The sequence below is a fragment of the Melanotaenia boesemani genome, chromosome 16, assembly GCF_017639745.1.
Source record: "Melanotaenia boesemani isolate fMelBoe1 chromosome 16, fMelBoe1.pri, whole genome shotgun sequence".
NCBI lineage: Eukaryota > Metazoa > Chordata > Actinopteri > Atheriniformes > Melanotaeniidae > Melanotaenia > Melanotaenia boesemani.
This window is the reverse complement of record NC_055697.1, coordinates 31926443-31947634: the sequence shown is the minus strand read 5'-3', so window position 1 is coordinate 31947634 and position 21192 is coordinate 31926443. Positions and strand designations below refer to the sequence as shown.

The 21192-nt window shown below is 46.3% G+C and overlaps 3 protein-coding genes across 3 annotated transcripts; 2 read left to right on the top strand and 1 right to left on the bottom strand.

Moving 5' to 3' along the window:
- The first annotated feature begins 105 nt into the window (after positions 1-105).
- yipf3 (Yip1 domain family, member 3) lies at positions 106-3045 on the top strand. Its single transcript, XM_042010274.1, has 9 exons — positions 106-378; positions 909-1118; positions 1200-1306; positions 1380-1425; positions 1783-1875; positions 1972-2103; positions 2188-2301; positions 2377-2500; positions 2743-3045. Exons 1-9 carry the CDS (start codon positions 307-309, stop codon positions 2862-2864), a joined length of 1020 nt encoding a protein of 339 aa, XP_041866208.1. The 5' UTR covers positions 106-306; the 3' UTR covers positions 2865-3045.
- A 672-nt stretch (positions 3046-3717) lies between these two features.
- LOC121655543 (2'-deoxynucleoside 5'-phosphate N-hydrolase 1-like) lies at positions 3718-5396 on the top strand. Its single transcript, XM_042010275.1, has 4 exons — positions 3718-4293; positions 4733-4804; positions 4884-4994; positions 5118-5396. The coding sequence occupies exons 1-4, from the start codon at positions 4158-4160 to the stop codon at positions 5234-5236; spliced, it is 438 nt and encodes a 145-aa protein (XP_041866209.1). The 5' UTR covers positions 3718-4157; the 3' UTR covers positions 5237-5396.
- Positions 5397-7654: 2258 nt separating this feature from the next.
- Positions 7655-21192, bottom strand: LOC121655406 (tight junction-associated protein 1-like). Its single transcript, XM_042010016.1, is given in 9 exon segments — positions 7655-10931; positions 11372-12498; positions 12811-13485; positions 14341-14424; positions 16465-16497; positions 16499-16552; positions 16554-16574; positions 20278-20351; positions 20913-21192. Coding segments are annotated over 8 exon segments (1878 nt in total). The 3' UTR covers positions 7655-10931; positions 11372-11841.

Genomic DNA, 21192 nt, shown 5'->3' with positions numbered 1-21192 from the left:
TGTTTATGTTCACAGTTCTCTTAACCCTTTTGTCTGACACTACAATGTGATGATTTGCACAACTGAGAGCAATTCTACGGAAATCTCGCGATAATTCAGGAACTACGTTAGCTTGGTCATAACGTCAGTTTTGACGTAGGCGGAGTCAGCTGTCTGTAATGTCGCTTTTAGACACCAAAACATCGAGCGTTAGAGGTTCGTTTGGAATATAAAGCCTGTCGGTGATCGAAGCGAACCTCCAGGGACCAGCAGGACCAGACCGTTTGACCCACAACCCGGCGTAAGGCTGCTGCCACCGCGGGGAAAATGTCTGCGAGTTCCGGGAGCAGAAACACGAACACGGAACCGTGGGGAAGCTTCGACGACAACATCATCCAGGTAAGCTAACCTGATAACTAACCACAGTGCTAATCTGATACCTAACTACATTGGCTAACCTGCTAGTTAGCAGGTTAACAGTTTAAACAACCTGCTGTCACTCTGCGTTTATCAGACCCGTTTATTGGAACAAACACACGAACAGCTGATAGATCATGATGCTAACATGGTGCTAACCTGCTAACTACCAGTTAACCAGAACAGCCGACCGGAACCGGAACCTAACTCAGGCTGCTGTGCGTCTGTTGAGCTGCACGTTCCAGCAGCTGAAACCGAACCTGTTGGTTCTGACTGAAATATCCAGAGTTCTGAAGTGGACGGGTTGAATTTTTTGGTGTCTGTTAAACTGTTTTTAGTGTATTTGTAGATATCAATTCACTTATTGATTAATCTGAGAACTGAGGCAATCAGTTGGTCATCATTTGGATTAGAACATCAGTCAGTCAGACATTAGAATCATGGTGGTCCCAGTCACTTATGTATTGATTAATAATTGATTGATTGGTTCTTGTGTTTCTTGTTGCTTTCAGGGTGGCGGCTCAGCCGTCATCGACATGGAGAACATGGATGACACGTCAGGCTCCAGCTTTGAGGATGTTGGAGAGATGCACCAGAGGATGAAGGAGGAGGAGGAGGTGACCGCCGAGGCAGCAGCCACAGAAGACGAGGTCGGCGATGATGGAGAGTTTCTGGGGATGAAGGGCATAAAAGGTCAACTGGGTCGACAGGTGGCAGACGAGGTGAGTGCTGACGGTCCCTGCGTTCACACTGACCAATCAGAGGCTGCACCCTTACCTATCTCTCCTGTATGATGCATTCAGGTTTGGCAGGCGGGGAAACGGCAGGCCTCCAAAGCCTTCAACCTATATGCCAACATCGACATCCTGAGGCCGTACTTCGACGTAGAGCCGGTCCAGGTTCGCAGCAGGTAAGACATCTGCTTCCTGTTTGCAGTTGGCTGCTTCCTACTTCCTGCTGCTAATTGCGCCATCTGTCCTCAGGTTGATCGAGTCCCTGATACCTGTCCGCATGATTAACTTTCCTCAGGTACGTATGGCTCACCTGCACACAGAAACAGATTGAAGAGGATATGTTTCTGTGTATTTCTGTTTGTTGCATGGATGGTGTGTACTTCCTGTTTATTACTTTGATGGGGTGTACTTCCTGTTTATTACTTTGATGAGGTGTACTTCCTGTTTATTACTTTGATGGGGTGTACTTCCTGTTTATTACTTTGATGAGGTGTACTTCCTGTTTATTACTTTGATGAGGTGTACTTCCTGTTTATTACTTTGATGGGGTGTACTTCCTGTTTATTACTTTGATGGGGTGTACTTCCTGTTTATTACTTTGATGGGGTGTACTTCCTGTTTATTACTTTGATGGGATGTACTTCCTGTGTAGAAGATTGCAGGGGAGTTGTACGGACCTCTGATGCTCGTCTTCACTCTGGTGGCGATCCTGCTGCACGGCATGAAGACGTCAGGAACAGTCATTGTAAGAACACACGACTAAATCCCAGCTTCAGTGAATGTAGCGTCAGGGTAAACTAAGCATAGTGCTTGTGTGTGTCTTTCCATGTGCACGCTGCAGAGGGAGGGCACTCTGATGGGCACCGCCATCGGAACATGTTTTGGCTACTGGCTCGGTGTTTCCTCCTTCATCTACTTCCTGGCGTACCTGGTCAACGCTCAGATCACTATGCTGCAGATGCTCTCCCTGCTGGTCAGTTCTGGTACTACACCCCTTTCACACTTCACCTACCCCTACCGTGATGCGTGATATTACTTCCTTGTGTCCTGTTGCTAGGGTTACGGCCTGTTCGGTCATTGCATCGTTCTCCTCGTCACTTACAACATCCACTTCCACTTCCTGTTCTACGGCCTGTGGCTGCTGGTTGGAGGACTGTCCACGCTGCGTATGGTAGGACCACATTTCCCATCATCCCCTCTGTGGGTGTACTTTCTGTTTGGGCTCACCTAGTACCGTATCTGACAGGTGGCGGCTCTCCTTTCCCGCACCGTGGGTCAGACGCCTCGGCTGCTGCTCTGCGGAACGCTGACTCTGCTGCACATGAGCTTCCTGCTGTACCTGCACTTCAGCTACCACCAGATCCTGGAAGGTCAGAACCAGAACCTCAAGGTCAAACAGAACCGGACGAGATTATTGAATCTCACCATAGAACAGAATCAGAACCAAGTTGGTGTCAGGACAAGAAACAGAACCAGAATAGAGCCAAAATGACTAAATAACCCAAACCAGGACAAAGGGAACAGAACCAAAACCACTGAACAGAAACAGAGCCAGAAAATAATCCAGGTCAGAACCAGAACCTGCCTGACAGCAGTTGTTTTGTGGTTTCAGGGCTGCTGGACTCTCTTGAAGGACCCAACATGGTTCCCATGCAACGGGTCGCCCGTGATGTTCCAGAACTGATCCTTAACAATACAGCAAAGAGTCCGGGAATTCTGCTGAGGGCCCGCTGAGGGCCGACCTTCTCTTCATTCTCTTCAAATCAAAGGTCCAACTTTGAACCCAGCTGTCAGAACCATGAGAGCACCATCACAGAAACAGGACTGTTGTTTGTTTATACATTCGTCTGTTTGTACAGTTTTATTGATTTGATGTATTAATTATGTACAGAGACAATAAACATCTTAATCTTCACTTCGTCTTCCTCAGTGCAGTCAGCTAGAACCTGACAGACGGTGCTCAGGGCATGTGCATGTTAGGTTGTGTGATCAGTTATTGATGGTGCAGTTCGTATCAATGGAACCAAAGTTTAACACTTTATTTTGAAATGATAAAAAGGAAGTTAGATTTTTTCCCTCCCAATAAAACTTTACTTAAAATTTCCCCCCTTTGACTGTCTACTGCCCCGAGCATTGTCTTCCAGGTGAGACTCTGCCTGCTGGGAACAGGTTCTGGAAGAGTAGAACTGTGGTACACATCAAAACCAGAACATGGTCAGATTATGTTCTGACCATGTAACATCCTGTTGCACATGACCTCTGTTCACATCGTTTTTCTGAAAACTTCAGAACCAGAACATGATGAGAACCCAACGCTTGGCTCACAACAAACAGGATGTGAGGGCGAACAGCCGGAATCTCACAGTCAGACCCGTTTGTAGAAAAGCTTCTGGTCTTAAAAAAGATCTCAAACAGAACACGTGAGAACATTAAAATGTTCCACAGCGCAACTACAGCTGGATGTTGGAAAACTGGAACCAACAGAATATGTAGGCAGGAATGTCCTGTCTCACCATCAGAACTGTCCCAGAACACTGGAAGACCTTCACGAGGTTGTCCACAGAACTCAAGTCCAGCTGGACACAACTTTCCCATCTTAGTTCCCAGAAATGGAAAAATGCACTAAATAGAAGATTCCAAAACCAAGAAACACATCTTCATCCTGATACCGGATCTTCATCATTTTCAGGTCAAAGTCAGAGTCCGGCCTGCAGTTTCTACTTCAACTAGCCACCCAGAACCTTAGAGGATTCTGCAGGACCTGGACTCAAATACTGCTGATTCCAACTGCTAAAGGGCCACAGCAGAACCGGGCCTGAGCCCAAACCCAAACGACCCCAGAACCACTGAAACATTTTCCATTAGAACAGCCACCAGAACCAGCGAGAAAGCTGGACGGAACATTTTCACCTGCGAGTCCTCGCTCAGGTCAGCGAAAGTGTGACGTAGGCGTCACGTGGCAGCAGACAGCGCGGGAAGCGGCACGCAGAGGTGAGCTGGGTCAGTAGGACCGTCAGTAGAACCAGGATGAAGGTTTACTTCTGCGGCAGCATCCGCGGCGGCAGACAGGACGTGCACGTGTATCAGAGGATCGTGCACAAGCTGCAGAGCTACGGGAGCGTGCTGACCGAGCACGTGAGCAGCGCGGAGTTGAACGACAGAGGTCTTACACAGAAACACACGCGCGCACACAGAGAAACTTTTACTATGAACCTGCTGCGATCATACGTCATCAGATCGGTGTTTCACTGACGTCACTGTGTGGTAATCAGATTGTTAATGAGCCCCAGATCAGAAACATTCAGGTCTCACTTTGGATCAGGTTTTTATTCGGCTCCAGATTCTGGTTCTGATTGGTCAGTTGGTGCTGAGCAACCAGAACCGGTTCCGTCCCGGTTCCGATCCCCGTTCTAGTTCCGGTTCCAGTTCCAGCAGAGTTCAGGGCAGGTTGTGATTAAAAGAAGATTTTCCAGTGAAGAAGTCAGAATCATTCTGCTTGTTATCAATAATCAGACATTGATTAGTTATCAGGTGAAGTGGGAGGTGCTGATTGGTCAGGTGCCTGTGTGATGTCACTGACCTGCTGTGCTGTGATTGAACAGGAGAAAATGGTGCAGTGGCGGGAGACAAAGGCATCCATGACCGGGACGTGGACTGGCTGCGACAGTCTGATGGTGAGAACTGACCGACTGATTGATTATTGATCACTGATAGCTTTGTCTGCAGCTCTAACCTCTGACCTGTGTGTGTCAGTGGTCGTTGCCGAGGTGACGCAACCGTCTCTGGGCGTCGGCTACGAGCTCGGCCGAGCCGTAGACATGAAGAAGAAGATCCTGTGTCTGTTCAGACCGTCGTCAGGACGCAGTGAGGACACTTCCTGCTTACTTCCTGGTGAAACAGGAAGTACTATCGCTTCATCACACAATCAGGTCAGTTTACTGATCTGATTGGTTGATCGACTCATTAACTTCCAGTTTCTGCCTGCAGCGCTGTCCGCCATGATCCGAGGAGCCGCAGATGGCGAGCAGTTCGTGGTGACAGACTACACTGAGGACGAGGTGGAGAAGGTTTTGGAGGATTTCTTCATCAGCCTGAAGCAAAGCTGAGACATCTCAGAGTGCTGCACCTGCTCTTCCTCTGAGTGATGAAGATGATCACCCAGATGGAAAGCTCCCACGTGGAAACGTCATGATGTTGGTGGAGCTTTCTTTCAATCTTATGTCTTTTGTTTGGGTTGTAAGGAAATAAACTTTTTTTTAAAGTTTGGATGTTGCTTAAAATGTAAATAAAAACAGAATTCATGGATTTATAAATCATCAAGCCGAAATTTTCCGACTGCCTCCAGATTTGCAGTCCAGCGCTCTCTGAGGTCCGAGGGCCGGTCCCAGACTTAAAGCTGGAGGGGATGGGGCCTTCTCTAGTCGGCCCCAGACTCTGGACCTGCCCCTCCATGTCTGATCTGCTCCCACCGTGGAGGCTTTAAGTCTCATCTAAAGACCCATTTTTATTCTCTGGCTTTTAACACCGCGTGAGTTGTGTGGTCCTCCGTGTCTTTTTATTTATTTTATCTTTTCATTTGTTTTTATTGTTGTAACATTAGCTGGTGGAGCTAAACAGGGAAGCACTTGGTTACTGTTTTTATATTTTTATTTATTTATATTTCACCTGTCCACTGATAACAAGCTGGATGCTCCCTCTCCTCTTTAGTCTGCAGGACACGCCGTCCATGCTTTCCACAAACTAGTTCACATCTTCATCCAGGTTTCCACTTTGCCTCAGACCATTTTAAATGAGCTTTGGTCCAGAGAAGACAGAAGAAGCTTGTTCTGGATCCTGTTCACATCTGGCTTCTTCTCGGCATGATGGAGCTTTAACCTGCATTTGTGGTTTTCAGGGTGAACTGTGTTCACAGACAGTGGTTTCTGGAAGTCTTCCTGAGTCCATGCAGTGGTTTCCAGTAGAGAATCATGTCTGCTTTTAATGCAGAAGATCACCAGCATCCAGCTTGACCTTCAGCCTTGTCCCATGCACACAGAGATTCCTCCAAAACTCTTATTCTTTTGATGATGATTCGGGCAGCATTGACTCAAATGGAGCAGGTTGTCCGATGAACCGGATTTCGGTGGTTCAAATTCCGCTCCCCCTTTGACAAAACATTTCACCCTCTTTGCCTCCAGAGTTGGCATCACTGGTGTAAGAATGTGTGTGTTCGGTGTTGGCTGGAGAGGCTGCCACGGCACCCTCAGTCATGTGTTCAGACTTCGGTATCTGACAGAATTGCACCATCATCATCAGTCCTTCATCACAGTATCAGAAACCCGAAGACTCGTCTCTTTAGAGAACTCTTAGATTGACTCTGGACTTCTGGACCGGGTCTGTGTGGAACCAGAACTCCACGCTGACACCAGAGTTTGGACGGATAAAAGATTGTGTTAAATGTCAAACTGAAGTAAAAAAACAAAAAACAAACCTGAAGCCCTTGTAACCCACGTCATAGACCCTCATATAGATTAACCTATAATAAAAACAGTTTATGACAATTAACAGGTAAATATGAATAGTCCAACAGTTCATAGAGTTTATCGTTTTCTTTTAAAACTGTTTAGAATACAGAAAGTTTTTTGATAACTAAAACCGAATAGTTAAAGTATCCCTCCGCCTATTCACACACACACACACATATATATATATATATATAGAGAGAGAGAGAGATAACAGAAATTCTCTTGAGCAAAATTTAAGCTGAACAAATTGAGTCTAAATTCAGTTATAGCCCAACCTCAATTGAAAGACCGATCTTAAAGATTCATTTGGCATTAAAACAATTTGATCAACAAAGCAGGTTGATCTTACCGCACGTAAAACAAGGTGTTACAGGTGCCGACCTCAGCACAGTGTGAACGTTTATGTCTTATGTGTATTTATTTTGTGTGTATGTGTTCACTAAAAATTGCCGACTTAAATAACTAAGTTTTGGTAGATATTTCTCTAACAGCAACATAGGTGCTACATGCATATATTCAAAATCTCCTGCAGCACTTGAACGCAGCAGTGGCTTCATTTCACAGCTCTGATCAGAGAGCCTCATTATTAATCCAGTTTCTCTGTATTCATGGTTCCTGGATGATCCTGGTCCAGGTTCAGATCAGGTCCTCAGACCTCCAGCAGGTGGCAGCAGAGAGCAGATATATTTCATTGAAATTCATTTTATTCCAGTCTTTTTTTATTTTACATATATTTATTTTGCTTTTATTATATGTTATTTTACATGTTTATGAAATAAATGATAAAAAGAAGAAAAAAAAGACTTTTCCCTCATGTATGTATAATAACACATGTAATAGAGGGTTGACGGAGATGTGCAGGAGGAATAACGGGTGATGGACAGAACCTGAAGGACTCAGTCATGTGTTTAACCGAGCCAAACAACCTGCAGAACACGTTACCGGGTCAGGTGCAGGAGCGTATCCCATCATGCACTGGGACAGGGGACTTCCTGAGGGCAATAAAAGGCGAAGCGGTGCTACAGTTAAAATATTTTATTTGTTTTAAAATATACATTGTTTACAAACTGAGAAAATAAAGTCATCAGAGTTCTAACAGTCAGAGATTTCTCCCCAACAGGAAGTGAAAGAAAAATACCCGCCGCCACGAGGAAAGTTCAGTCCTGAAACACCTGGGCCCAGGTGAGAGGTCTCAGAGACAGCACCTGCGGGTGAAGTGTGAAGGAGGGGGTGGGGCTACAATCACCTGGATGTCACATGGAAACATCCAGCTGGATGAAAAACATTTCCCCGGTGAGGTCTAGTCTTCAGGTGTGCATGGAGCGTCCATCAACACTTCACGTCGTCAGACAGAAACCTGAACACTGTAATGACTGTAGGTTTCCATGACGACAGTGATCACATAACAGCATTAATACACATACAAGAAGCTTTAAGATGGAGGTGGGGGACCTTTTCTGAAGCTTCACCAGCTTGTCACAGCGCCACCTGCAGATTGAGACCGGATCAGACCGGAAACAGCAGCGATGCATGTTGGGACACAAACGCTGGACCTCATGTTCTTCTATGTCCTGTTTATATTTATAAGTTTTAATAGCTGAACATCTGAACTGAACCCGTTAATGACAATCAGTGTGTTAGCTCAGATGAAGAGGAGGATGATGAGGAGGCAGAATACAAATGATATAGAAGAGAAAAGGAAACGGCATGAAGAATAGAGGGAGGGGGAGGTGACCTTGGCGTCTCAGATTAAACTCAAGAAGAACCATTAAAGATGCACGAGTCCGGATGTAAAGTCTATTTATACCAGCTGCACGTCTCTTTGTGTGTGTCTCTCTCTGTCTCTCTTCCTCTCTCTCTCTCTCTCACACACACACACTTTCCGAACATCTGATGACTCAAATGAAATATTAAATGTTCTGGTCTTTGTCTTTTTGTGAGGAGTCTTTCAGAGTCTGAACCAGGATCTGGTTCTAACAGCCAGCTCAGTAAGGACTGGACACAATGTCCATACATGTCCTTATATGGTAGACAAATACTGGTCTCCAAAAACACAAACAAAATCAAACAAACTCTCACAGACGCTACAGTATCAGTGAGACGGAAAAAGGTGAATAATTTAACATCTGATGAGGAGGAGGAGGAAGGTGGGGGAGGAGTGGTGCGTTTAAGTGTCAGAGTCTGTGTGGGGCTAAGCTGTTGAGAAATTGAGACGTTTAAGCAGTTAAAACGGTCATTCTGTGGTTTTACCTGCAGTAAAAGTGCACCTGAACAGACCGTTAAGCCCGACTGAAGAAGACTGATCTGATGAAACATTCCAGCTGGTTTATTTTACCGTGAAAAGCTTGTTTCCTGTGCCCCACCATGCACTGTTAGCTGTCCTCTGTTCACAAAAGCTGAAAAAGCTCAGACGGATTCACAAGCAGCTGTTTCAAAATCCATTTCCAGCTCTGACTGACAGAACCTGCAGGGTGGACTGGGTCTGTTCTGGATGAAGCTTCAGTAATCTGAAGTTAAGAAGACAAGAGTATAAATCATATAATCTTGTCTCAGCTTTAAAAAAATTAAATGACTCAGCTGATTAAAGTTTTTGATGGATGAGCTCCAACCATCTTGTTAATTAATTAGTCAATAATTCCATATAAAACGAATGTGAAATACTTTCATTAGTTTTTGAGTTGACCAAAATGAAACATTGGTTTCTGGACAAAACTGAGATGACTGAACAAGGGATCAATGCTCAATTAGTCCAAAAACAAAACAATCAATAATGAAATCATTCATTGCAGCTTTAATCTAAACATTCAGTGATGATTAATCAATACTTTCAGCTAGATCATGGAGTTCACGGCTGAACAGGACTTGGCCCAATGATCAATACTTGGCCACTGATCCGGACTCCACGAATTTCTGTGAAAACACGACTGAGAAGCACAAAGTGACAAAGTCTCAGGAGCAGAACCAGAGCAAGTGTCAGATCGATCAATAGAGGATCAATCATGGGTGATCGGTGAGCCACAATCGGAGCTGTGAGGAGGCAGCAAGTCAACATTCGATCTGCGACATCAAAGAAGAACGGAGTGAGCGGCGTGGTACGGGAGCTCTGAAGTGCCAAAAACAAAGCTGCAGTTCCTCCACTCCACCAGGGGGCGCTGCAGGAGGGCAGACTCAGTGGATCCACCCCTCCAATTTATTACAATGGATCAATAATGGTTCTGTTTCTGGCACCAACAGGCTTCCGTACAGCAAACAAAAAAACACAAACAACAAATCAAAATCCAGCTAAACTCTCCAGATCAAAACTCGGGATTTAACAAAAAGGTGAAAATACAACTAAACAACAACAAAGGTTGATGGTTACATTCCAGGTGTGAGGTGTGGAGAAGCTCCACCCCCAGCCCCGCCCCTGAAGTACAGTCACCAGTGGGGGAGGGGTGAGTCCGAGTCAAAGGTCACACTCAGGTGATTCCACAAGTGACCAATCAGCTGACTAAATAATGTCACATGACAGGAAATGATTAGCAGGGACATCAATAGACAAGACTGACCTTCTGCAGGCCCGGCGTCGTACTCACAACCTCAGACAGGATGTGAGAGGCACTGAGAGTCTGAGTGTGTGCGTGTATTTTATTCCAGGCGTCTCATCTGTTACCTTCAAAACGTATCAAAAGTCTTTACTTTCTGTTTCTAAAACTCTGACAACACACACACACACCGGACCGATACTGGGTTTCTGACATTGATCCTGGTTCTGATTGTCCATCAGTTAATTTACTAGTTCGTGTCAAAACAGATTGCAGAGTTGAGTCCTGTGAAGCTGGAAGAGGGACATACGTTTTGTACAGTGCATCTGTATCAGTAGTGGAATTAGACTTTTATACATGGGGGTGACCAAGAATTTATCAGGGGGGTCATTTAGTAAGATTGTGTTCGTCTCTGTAACGCACACTCGCATCCATTGCTGTGATGACTGTGGTCACATTAGAGAGACGAGAAATAAAACATCTTGACATTAACAATCTGGGTGACTACGTTAAGTTCAGAATGGCCCACAGAAGGAAAGTTGATTGGTTTGGGTGCAGTATGTGGAGTTGATGTGGTAGCAGGGGGATCAGTTCTGGTCTACTGATGGTGGTGGTAGACTGGATCCTTGTGTCAAACCACAGTGACTTGTGTGGCTAGCTCGCTTGGCCTGATCTGTGTCCTCTGTATCTTCCTTTACAAACAAGACTGGTTACAGAATTAATTTATCCATATTTTCATGCTGTAGCTACTTTAAACCCAGCTAGCAGCCTTGCTAGCCTACTGTTTAAATGAAACTAGATCATGTAGCTAGCTTCGTCAGTGCCAAGTATTGTGGATACCAAAGTTCTCTTTGAGCATCTTTATACTTTATTTTCAGCTCCAATGTGAAAATCATGATTGACTAAATTGATGTGTAGTCCCTAAATACACTCATGGAAAAATAAATATGACATGTTTTCTTCCACAACATCTTGAAACCAATCTAGTGCTAGCATAAAACTAGATTAGCATTGCTACATAGCTTCGTGCTAACATTAGGTTAATAGCCTCACACAAAGTAGTTGTATTTGCACAGGGACAAAATCTCTCCTACATGTCAATATTTTAAAAGGTTGCAAATTAGGAAACGACTTTAAAATTTAATTCAAACTAGTGTAGTGATACTGGTGATCCATGCATGTCTGAAAAAGATGTTTGCTCTTTCCCTGTGACCTGTCAATCATCTGAAGTGGCACCTGGTTGCCATTTCCAACTTGACCACTTGATGGCAAAAACTAAGGGCTTCACCACCAGTGAGATCAGAACATTTTTACACCTGTCACAGGTACAAATGATCATCTGTCGGTTCCTCTTCTGTTTACCCAACTACACTCAAGTTTTATACATGTAAATTTACTTTGTGGCCAGTGTTTTTTAAACTAAGTCACCTCCCTGCTTCTTCTTCTGTGGTTCAATAGTAACTGTAACAACTGACTGATTTACTGTGATTGATTGTCAGAACTGATCGGTCCCCATACCCATGCATACATACACACACAAACACACACACACACACACACACACACACACACAGGTCAGGCGGTTAACTCGGCAGCATACGGTAAAGTATGGCTATATCCTGGATGGGTGTGGCCTGTTTCCTGGATGACGGACAGGCCAGTTCCCGTGGTGACAGCAGGCTGTCAGTCCAGCAGCGTGCCTTGCTCTTGGGCTCGGGTCAGGCTGTCTTTGCGGTGCAGGTGATGCACACCCATCCTCTTCGGGCTCTTCTGAGGCCGCTGCGATGCGGTAGCGTTGAGGGTGGGGTCAAAGTCCAGGAGGCGTGGTGAGATGACGGGCAGGTCATGAGGAAGAATGTCTCGCTCTTCAGCCGAGCTCTCCTCATCCTCGTCGTCCTCCTTCCTGCTGGCCTCCATGGGGCTGGTTGCCACGGTAACCGCCGTGTCAGCGCTGCCACAGTCGTCCTCCAGGTTCATCAGCAGCCTCTCTCCCTCCTCCACAGAGCCGTCCCCGCCGCCATACTGTCCTCTTCTGCTGGACCGTGGCTCTGTGTCCGTGTCGGTATCCAAACTGGAGCCGCGGCTCGGCGTCCAGCTCCGTGCTGATGAGCCTTCTTCACCGTCCGAATATGCTGCCCTGTGGTGGTCTGAAGAAGAGGAGGCCCCGCCCCCCACCGCCTGTCTCCTCCTCTGTAGCTCTTGGGCCGTCTGGCTGCTGAAGGAGGTCCGATGAACCACAGAGCCGTCACAAGATGGCGCCATCTTCTCCACAAACATCCGCTGCCAGTTGGCCAGCAGGTCCTCTTCTGAGCTGCCAGAGCTCGTCAGGACGCTGGGTGCCTGAAAGAAAGGGGGCGGAGCAACAACCCGTTACATCACATGACATCACAGATTTTATACACAGGATCTCTGATTAGAAACAGAACCGCAACTACGACACATTCAGTCTGAAGCTGCCTTTCCACAACAGGAACCGAACCAGGTCCTGGTTCCACTGATTGGAACCAGAACTTTTGGTTAATGTGGAGAAAATGCTATTTAAACTGAAATACAAGAACATTTTTCAGGAACCACAGAACAGATGAAAACCTGACTCTGCTCTGATTGGCTATGTGATCAGGTGTTGTGTTAGTGGGCGGGGCTTCACTATACCTGTGGTGGGCTGCTGAATGGGCTGGACTGGCTGGACAGCGGCTCACTGATGACGTCCCGCTGTGATGGGGGCGTTCTCTGGTTGGCACCGCTCCCCCCACCAGAGGAGGAGGAAGGGGCGGGGCTTCCAGGGGCCAGTCTCTCGTCATCGTTCTGAACAAGGCTCAGAGAGATGGCCTGCCTGGTGGCATAGGTGCAGTTGGGCAGGGGGGAGTTTTTAGGGATCTTGACTTTGTCATCAGATGAGAACTCGATAACTTTGCGCCCAGGGTACAGTGGGTGGGGCGGCAGCGGCGCCGGGTAGGGGTTCAGCTTCTCAAAGGACGGAGCTCCGCCTGCCTCCTCATCCAGGCTGCTCTGACTACGACAGGAGCCATTCTGCTGTGACGCCTCCTGACCGCTACCATTCTCCCGGGCCTCAGCGCCGGTGGGGCCCGTCATGTCCACGTGCACAAAGACATCCTCTGCAACCGGCCGGCCACAGCTGCTGGACTGGGCCGAGTTTAGAACCAGTGGCTCCGGTTTCTCCAGCACGCGGGCGATGACGGAGGTCGGCACGACGTCAGCGGGTGTCAAACTTAGCGTGTCTGGGTCCTGAGAGCCAGGAGCGGGGCCTCGCTCCGGGAGGCTGCTCTTCATGTGTTTGTTCAGCATGTCTTGAAGCTCCGAGGGAAGCTGCAACACACACACACAAGACTGGGTCAATTCACTTATGGAATGAAAACCACCATTCCTGCTACACTTACAAAGCGGCCCGCGTTCACACCTGTTAACCAAAGTGGGAGGACTTTAAGGAAGTAAACATAGCTTGGAAATTTAGTCCTGAAAGTTGATAGTTAAGTAGTAAGACTCCACTATGGTGGAGTGGAATATATTGGTGTAGAAGTCAGCTTTTTCTTTTTTTTTTAATAAGTAATACCGGTCATCTAAATATCTGAACACACATGTTCAACATGCTGTTCTCTAACAAGGAGATTAGTAGTAGTATACATGTACATATGCTACTTAGATACCCAGCATTTTCCCTTCATTCTATCACCCTTCTAAAACCTGTCTGAAACTTTGAGGAAAGCCTATAAATAACCTCTGGAGGTCATTACAAAAGGAAAAAAAGGTATGACTGGCCAATATGTCATCACTTTGCAAAAGTGTCCTCACTTCAATTGTTGAAAACTTACAGTGGTCCTCACAATGATATAAGAACAAGCACATTCACACACAGTGTTAAAAGTGTTTCCAGGAATGCGATGCTGAGTCTCTACAAAGTCTAATGGATTTAATGCAGTCATCAACACTCAGGATCAATCACACACACACACACACACACACACTCCTGGTGCCATTAGTGGATCAGCCGTTTCCTCCATTAAACGCATAGCTTCCTGTTGATGACCTCTCCAGTTAAAACTAGTGTAAACGCTGAAGTCAAATCTGCAGCCAGTATGTTGCCACGGTAACCACTATATCACTCCTTGGAGCTGAGCTCCAGCGAGTAAGACAACATCACACACGCAGACAGACGGTACTTACGTCAGCAAACTTGTGGTTCCTGAAATGTGACTTGTTGCATTTGAGCAGCTGTACAGCCAAGTTACAGTCCTGTCTGTAACGCTCCTGTGGAGAGAAGCACACCTGTCAATCACCTGCCTCTACCTGCTTTAACATCTGAGCCAGTCGGAAAGCAGGACTGTGCCCTGGCATGAGTCACATGATCCTGATAGCCCATCAGTTGGACTATCTTGTTTTCCCCAACCAGCTGCCGTACTTGGAAGGAGGCAGCAGCAGGATGGAGATACGTTTACCACAGAGACCAGTCAGCCTGGAAATTACCTCCAGACTCTGAGAAACATCACCAGAGGATAATTCAGCTGGTCTCGGATCAGTGGAGGATTCTCAGTCTCTGTTATAATCAAACACAGGTGAGTTAAGGCCAGAGCCAAACAGATTGCTGCCTGACAGACGCTTCTCAGGGCAACAATTGCTCCTAATCCATATTTAGATATGGTTTCTGTGAGGTCAACAAAGTAAAAGTTCCCAGGATAAAACGGCTCTGGGGAAGCATCTTCCAGCTCTAACTGTTGCTGGGAATGCCGCGCTGATTTTCAGGACTATTCCAGTGTTTTCCAGGAGAGACTCTCCTGCTCATCAGGAACCAGATCAGGTTCAATCATTCAATCAATCAAATTTTATTTATAAAGCACTTTACAGCAACCCTAGTTGATCAAAGTGCTGGACTACCTGACCACTATTGTGTCAAAGGCTGATCTGAAAAAACAGGTTTTCAGTCTGGCCTTAAACAGGGGCGGGTCCGTGATGGAGCCCAACTCCAGGGCGAGGGAATTCCAAAGTTTCGCCCCTGCTATTGTAAAGGCACGATCGCCCCGTTTGCACCTGGACGTTGGACTACCAGCAGGTGTTCAGAGAAGCGCAGGGCTCTACTGGGCTGGTGGTTGGTCAGCACGTCAGGTAGATAAAGAGGTGAAAGGCCAAGGATGGAACAAAAAACAAACAAAGTGAACTGGCAGCAGGAGTAGAGAGTACAGGACAGTCAGGATGTGGTCATGTTAATGGGGGTTGGTGAGGAGCTGGGCAGTGTAGACGGTGCAAAGAGGCCAAATTAATTCCAACGTAGTTAATCAGAAACCAGGATTTAAAATCCCTGAATCACTTCTAGGGACAGGATTTACGTATTCAGATTTTCTGAATAAAAGATCAGGAATTCAGAAATATGATGAGGTCTGAGCTGGTTCTGCGGTCGGGTTCAGGTCTGAGCTGGTTCTGCGGTCGGGGTCAGGTTTGAGCTGGTTCTGCGGTCGGGGTCAGGTCTGAGCTGGTTCTGCGGTCGGGGTCAGGTCTGAGCTGGTTCTGGGGTCGGGGTCAGGTCTGAGCTGGTTCTGCGGTCGGGGTCAGGTCTGAGTCTGGTTCTGCGGTCGGGTTCAGGTCTGAGCTGGTTCTGCGGTCGGGGTCAGGTCTGAGCTGGTTCTGCGGTCGGGGTCAGGTTTGAGCTGGTTCTGCGGTCGGGGTCAGGTCTGAGCTGGTTCTGCGGTCGGGGTCAGGTCTGAGCTGGTTCTGGGGTCGGGGTCAGGTCTGAGCTGGTTCTGCGGTCGGGGTCAGGTCTGAGCTGGTTCTGGGGTCGGGGTCAGGTCTGAGCTGGTTCTGCGGTCGGGGTCAGGTCTGAGCTGGTTCTGCGGTCGGGTTCAGGTCTGAGCTGGTTCTGCGGTCGGGGTCAGGTCTGAGCTGGTTCTGCGGTCGGGGTCAGGTCTGAGCTGGTTTCTGCGGTCGGGGTCAGGTCTGAGCTGGTTCTGGGGTCGGGGTCAGGTCTGAGCTGGTTCTGCGGTCGGGTTCAGGTCTGAGCTGGTTCTGCGGTCGGGGTCAGGTCTGAGCTGGTTCTGCGGTCGGGGTCAGGTCTGAGCTGGTTCTGCGGTCGGGTTCAGGTCTGAGCTGGTTCTGCGGTCGGGTTCAGGTCTGAGCTGGTTCTGCAGTCGGGGTCAGGTCTACATGTTTTCCGTTCAGATTACATGATTCTGGTTTGGTTTTGACTGGTCTAGTTTGGTCCAATTAAACCATTAAAGATTTGTTCTGGTTCTGTTGCTGACGTCTGGAGTTCTGATGACGGGACCTGGTCAGCTGATCCGGAGGTGTGCTGGTTCTTACGTTGAGCTCCTCCAGACGGTCGATGGTGTTTTTTAGCATCCAGCAGTTTGTTGGTGAGCTCCACGATTTCCTGGTCCATTGTTTTTTTTGTCCCTCTCCACCTTACGTAGCTGTGGGCGGGGCATAAACACAACATTAGAGCAATGATGAGGCAGCCAATCAGGAGCCTGAGCTTACAAAAGGCGGGCTTCAGGTCACATTCAGATCATGTGGGAACAGATCTACATTCATTCAGCAACACAAACCGGTTAAACTCCATCATTCACATCAGTTATCCCAACTTTACTCCTCCTGCTGCAGTAATCAGTCAGTCTACAGTTTTCCAGATCATTTGAATGCTACACTCGTCAGCAGCGCTGCAGAGATGCATTATGGGATGCAGTGAGAGCAAGCTGCAAACAAGATCATTTAGATCGATGAGATCTTGATCAAAGCGTCAAAGCTAAAATCTGATCAATAATCGAGTTTCTGCCAAAGCGGCTGTGGACAAAGCTAGCACTAGCAGGTGTTCTTCATCATCGCTGCTCCTCATCAGATCAGGACGCTCTGTTGCCGTCCGACAACACGTCAACAGAGTCCACCAGGCAGGTCCGGTTTCTTTTAAAGTCCCCATGAAACTTTTTAACCTGTCCCAACACGTCTGGTGATGCTCAGCGAGAACCAAGCCGATTGACGGCAGCTACGTTCACACTGCAGGTCTTCATGCTCAATTCTGATTTTTATTTTTTTTTTTAAAGCTGATTTTTTCACGTAGTTCACATTATAACTTAAAGGCCGCTATCAGACTCCAACATGAACCGTTGTAAAGCCCTGAGGAGACCTGGAAATGCAGACTGCTGTGTTTTAAGAGTTAAACATGGATGCTACACGTTAGCAACTTTTGATAATGTGTAATGGGAGCTGACAAAGTTATGGTACAATCTGCCACGTCCCGCTTCCTCAGACACAAAATTGCCATTTATATCCACATAAAAAAGGTTGGATCATTATTGGTTTTCTGGAGTTACCAGATAACTGAAATGATCATGTAAACAGCATATTCACACCTAGATTTCTCCCCAATACCCCAATTTCTTTGTGCACATAAACTCGTATATCTAGTTTTTTTACATCTGCCCGTGTGCAAAAAACTGTAGTTTCCATCTTTTCAATGCCTTTTGATAAAAGATGGAAACAATGCTGTCATTACTTGAACAGAAGACAAAGGAAAGACACAAAGGCGTGCAGCAGCAGGAAGCTGGAGTATAACAAAGTTAAGCATTTACATGTCGTCTATTTTGCAGCGTATAAGCTACCACATTAGCAGCTAATGCTAAGACCGAGTTCAACAAGGACCAGATGTTTAAAAAAATAGCAGGACATTTAAGTATAACATCTCAATGTGTCCTATGAAAGAAATACAGACTGGGTTTTTTTAATTATGCATGTCTGCATAATTTATGTGTTCATACATCTGTTAGATCCAGTTATTACAATTATCTAATTACTGCCAGTTATCGGATTTTGATGGTCATGTATACGGGCTCAGCGACATAGAAGTCCGATGAAAAGCAACATGACTGTTCAGACTAAGGTTTATTTAGAATATGTTTTCAGAGAAAAGTTCTAATTAATCCATTAAATCCTGGAAATGTCTGTGGAAAACTGCCTAGTGTGTGGTTTCTCCAAAAGCCTGAAGATTATCACTCCTCACACTTTAATAAAAACAACTTGTTCATGGGAACTTTAAACTTTGTGTCCTGCATGCTGATCTGAGCAGCTCGGTAGAAGCCTGCAGACACTACTGAGGGGCCAAAGGTCCCAACACCTCCTGAACTGATGACCCATCAGTGTCTAAGGACAGAGACATTCTTTCTTTCTTTTATATATTTTCCCTAAAACATCTTGAAGAATCCGATTCATCATGACGTTTTCTTCTGGATGGTTCTGTGTTTGGACCGTGGCTGCTGTCCCTCCTGACTCCCTTCAGTCTAGTTTTTGTTCACGTTATTAACAGCGTCCAGATCTGTCCGACGAGCTGCAGTTATTTCTTAACTTTTCATTCTCAGTTTCACCATGCAGGAGCAGAAGTGAAACCGCGGTCTTCAGCTGGGATCATAGAGACGTTTGGACACCAGGTCCAAACAGCTTTGTCATGAGGTCTGAATGTTTAAAAACGCAGCTAAAACACAAAAAAATATCTGAAAAAAATGTGTCAGAAATTGCCACTGAAATCAGCATCAGGATTGAAACTTTATTTAAAGTGTTTCTTCTTTTAAATTTGTGGATTTGTGGATTTTTGTGTTTCCAGACGAGCAGCAGCTGAAGGAACTGAGACGACCTGGTGTTCAAACATTCAGACAACAGAAGAAGAAAACTGAGGCAGAGGATGGAGGGATGAAGGGATGAAGGGGTGGAAGATGAATGAAACGCAACTGCATGAACCCATGTTTGACTGACGGTCAGCCTGATGAAGGTGATGATGAAGATGAGTCCATCAGAGCAGCGTGAGAAAAGAAAGGAGAGATGAAGAAGAAGGACAATCAGAGAAACAGAAACCTTCATCAGCTCTTCTCACACTCATCCCACCTGAGACACCTGAGGTCATCCAGAAACACCTGGTCGGCCATGTTAACCCTTTCCTCGCCAGTTTTACTAGCAAACGTCGGCCTTTTCGATCGTATCCACTAATATTTGAAGACCTGCTGAAAAATGCAGTAATAAGGACTAAGTGAACGTTAAATACGTGAAAATAAAGAGCAGAGCTCATTTTTTCAGGCAAAATTGTTTATTTTTCCGTAGGAATCTGAAGGTGTTCATAATATTTTCTACAAAGGATAGTTCAAACGTAAACAACCTAGTAATGTACTTTTGTGTACTACAATAAAGGGAAAAAAGTTCCTTTCTTCATTTATAGGTAACTATGCTTTCATTTTACTAGTCCAGACCCCTGGAGATCAGATTACATTGTATGTGGCCCCTGAACTAAAATGCCTGACATTTCTGGTGTAAACGGTCAGAGACCAGGGTGAGCTGGATAATCTCAGACTCCTCAGGTGTTTCTGACCAACACACACCACACACACACACAACACACACACACACCAACTGCAAACATCCAGATTCCATTGATGCTTCATCAATATCAGGTTAAATAAACACCATCAGTGTTAATTCATCAGTTCCATCATGTCACCATTTTATACACAAAAAAACCATCAAGTCTGTACATTTTCCTTGACTGATGTTCATTAAAGTTTTAAGTTGTGTTACTTCAGAGGCTGGAAGATAAAGTTTTGTCTCAGGTTTTCCTACAACAAGAATTTGTCACTGCGTCACACCTTCCATGTTAACTCACAGTGGCATCACCATGACAACATTAATCAAAGTAATGCCTGTTTCCAGGACAACAGTGTCCGCATCTCCTTTATTTTTTCATTATAAGCTTCCTGCCCTGTGACTGACTTCATGCCGTTGTCCATGGCGACCATCCTGCTGTCAATCAGAACTTTTCCACAGTTAATCGATACACAGCGCCCGGAGTGTGTTTTCATTTAGACATCGATCAGCAATTGGCTGAGTGAGATCAATGAACACACACAGGACCCATTCATTATGAATGAGGTCACACACAAACGACCAATCAGCTTCGTAACAGAAATGTCAGGGTGAGGTCTCCATTGAGGCAACTGATAAAAGTAATTGATCAGTTCCACCAGAGGCATCTATGTCACAGCACAACAAAACTTAATCACACATGGTCATTGATTGCTTACTGCACGTCATCAATGGTTTAAAAAGCCAATCAGCTACAACAGGTGAAGTAGGGGGGACTTTACAGAGCGTATGGAGCTTCTCCTCCAGGTCCTGATTGGCTCTCTGAGGATGCCGGTGTAGCTGTTCTGAGTCTGTGGAGAGAGGTGTGATTAGGTATGCTCGCTCGCCCTCAAAGCACAAAACTATTACAATCTACATGGTGAGTTTCTACTTCCTGTCCTCCAGTCTTTAAACAGGAAATAATACATCACAGTGGACTAGATGAGGACTTAGCACTGACTCTGCTAAGACTCGGAGTCCCAACCAAGACACAGCAGAGTCAGAGCCATATCAGAGCTGAGTCAGTGCTGAGTCAGACTCAAGTTGCAGTTAAGACACAGCTGAGTCAGAACCAATTCACAGCCCAGACATAACCAAGTCAGAGCCAAGATTAGTCAGGACCTAGACCCAGCAGAGGACAGAGAACCAGTATCAAATCATAGCTGAGTCCTGAGTCAGAACAGAGCAACAGCTGAGACGCAGCTGAGTCAGGACGAGTCACGACAGCCAAATCAGCGTTTAGTCAGAATCAAGTCGCAGCCAAGATGCAGCTGAACCTGGTCAGAACCGAACCGTCAGTGCTGAATCACAGCTGAACTAAAAAGTAAAACACAGCTGAGTCATAACCAGGTCCGAGTGGGCCCGTCCCTCACCTGCGGACTTGTCTCTCATCTTGTCCAGGTCATCCCGGGTCCGGGTGAGCTCTGCCTCCATGTAGTGACGGCTGGTGTCAAACTCCGCCTCCATGGCTTCCATCTTGTGTGTGGAGAGAGAGAGCCGGCGCCGGAGGTCCTCATTCTGCTGTTGGAGGATTCTGGGGTAACAGAACAGGATGGGTTTAGGAGCAGAAGTCACTGTTCCAGGACCTTGGTATGTGTCTGTTGGGGTCATGTTCATGTTGTACTGTAGAGACTCAGGGAAACACAAAACCAT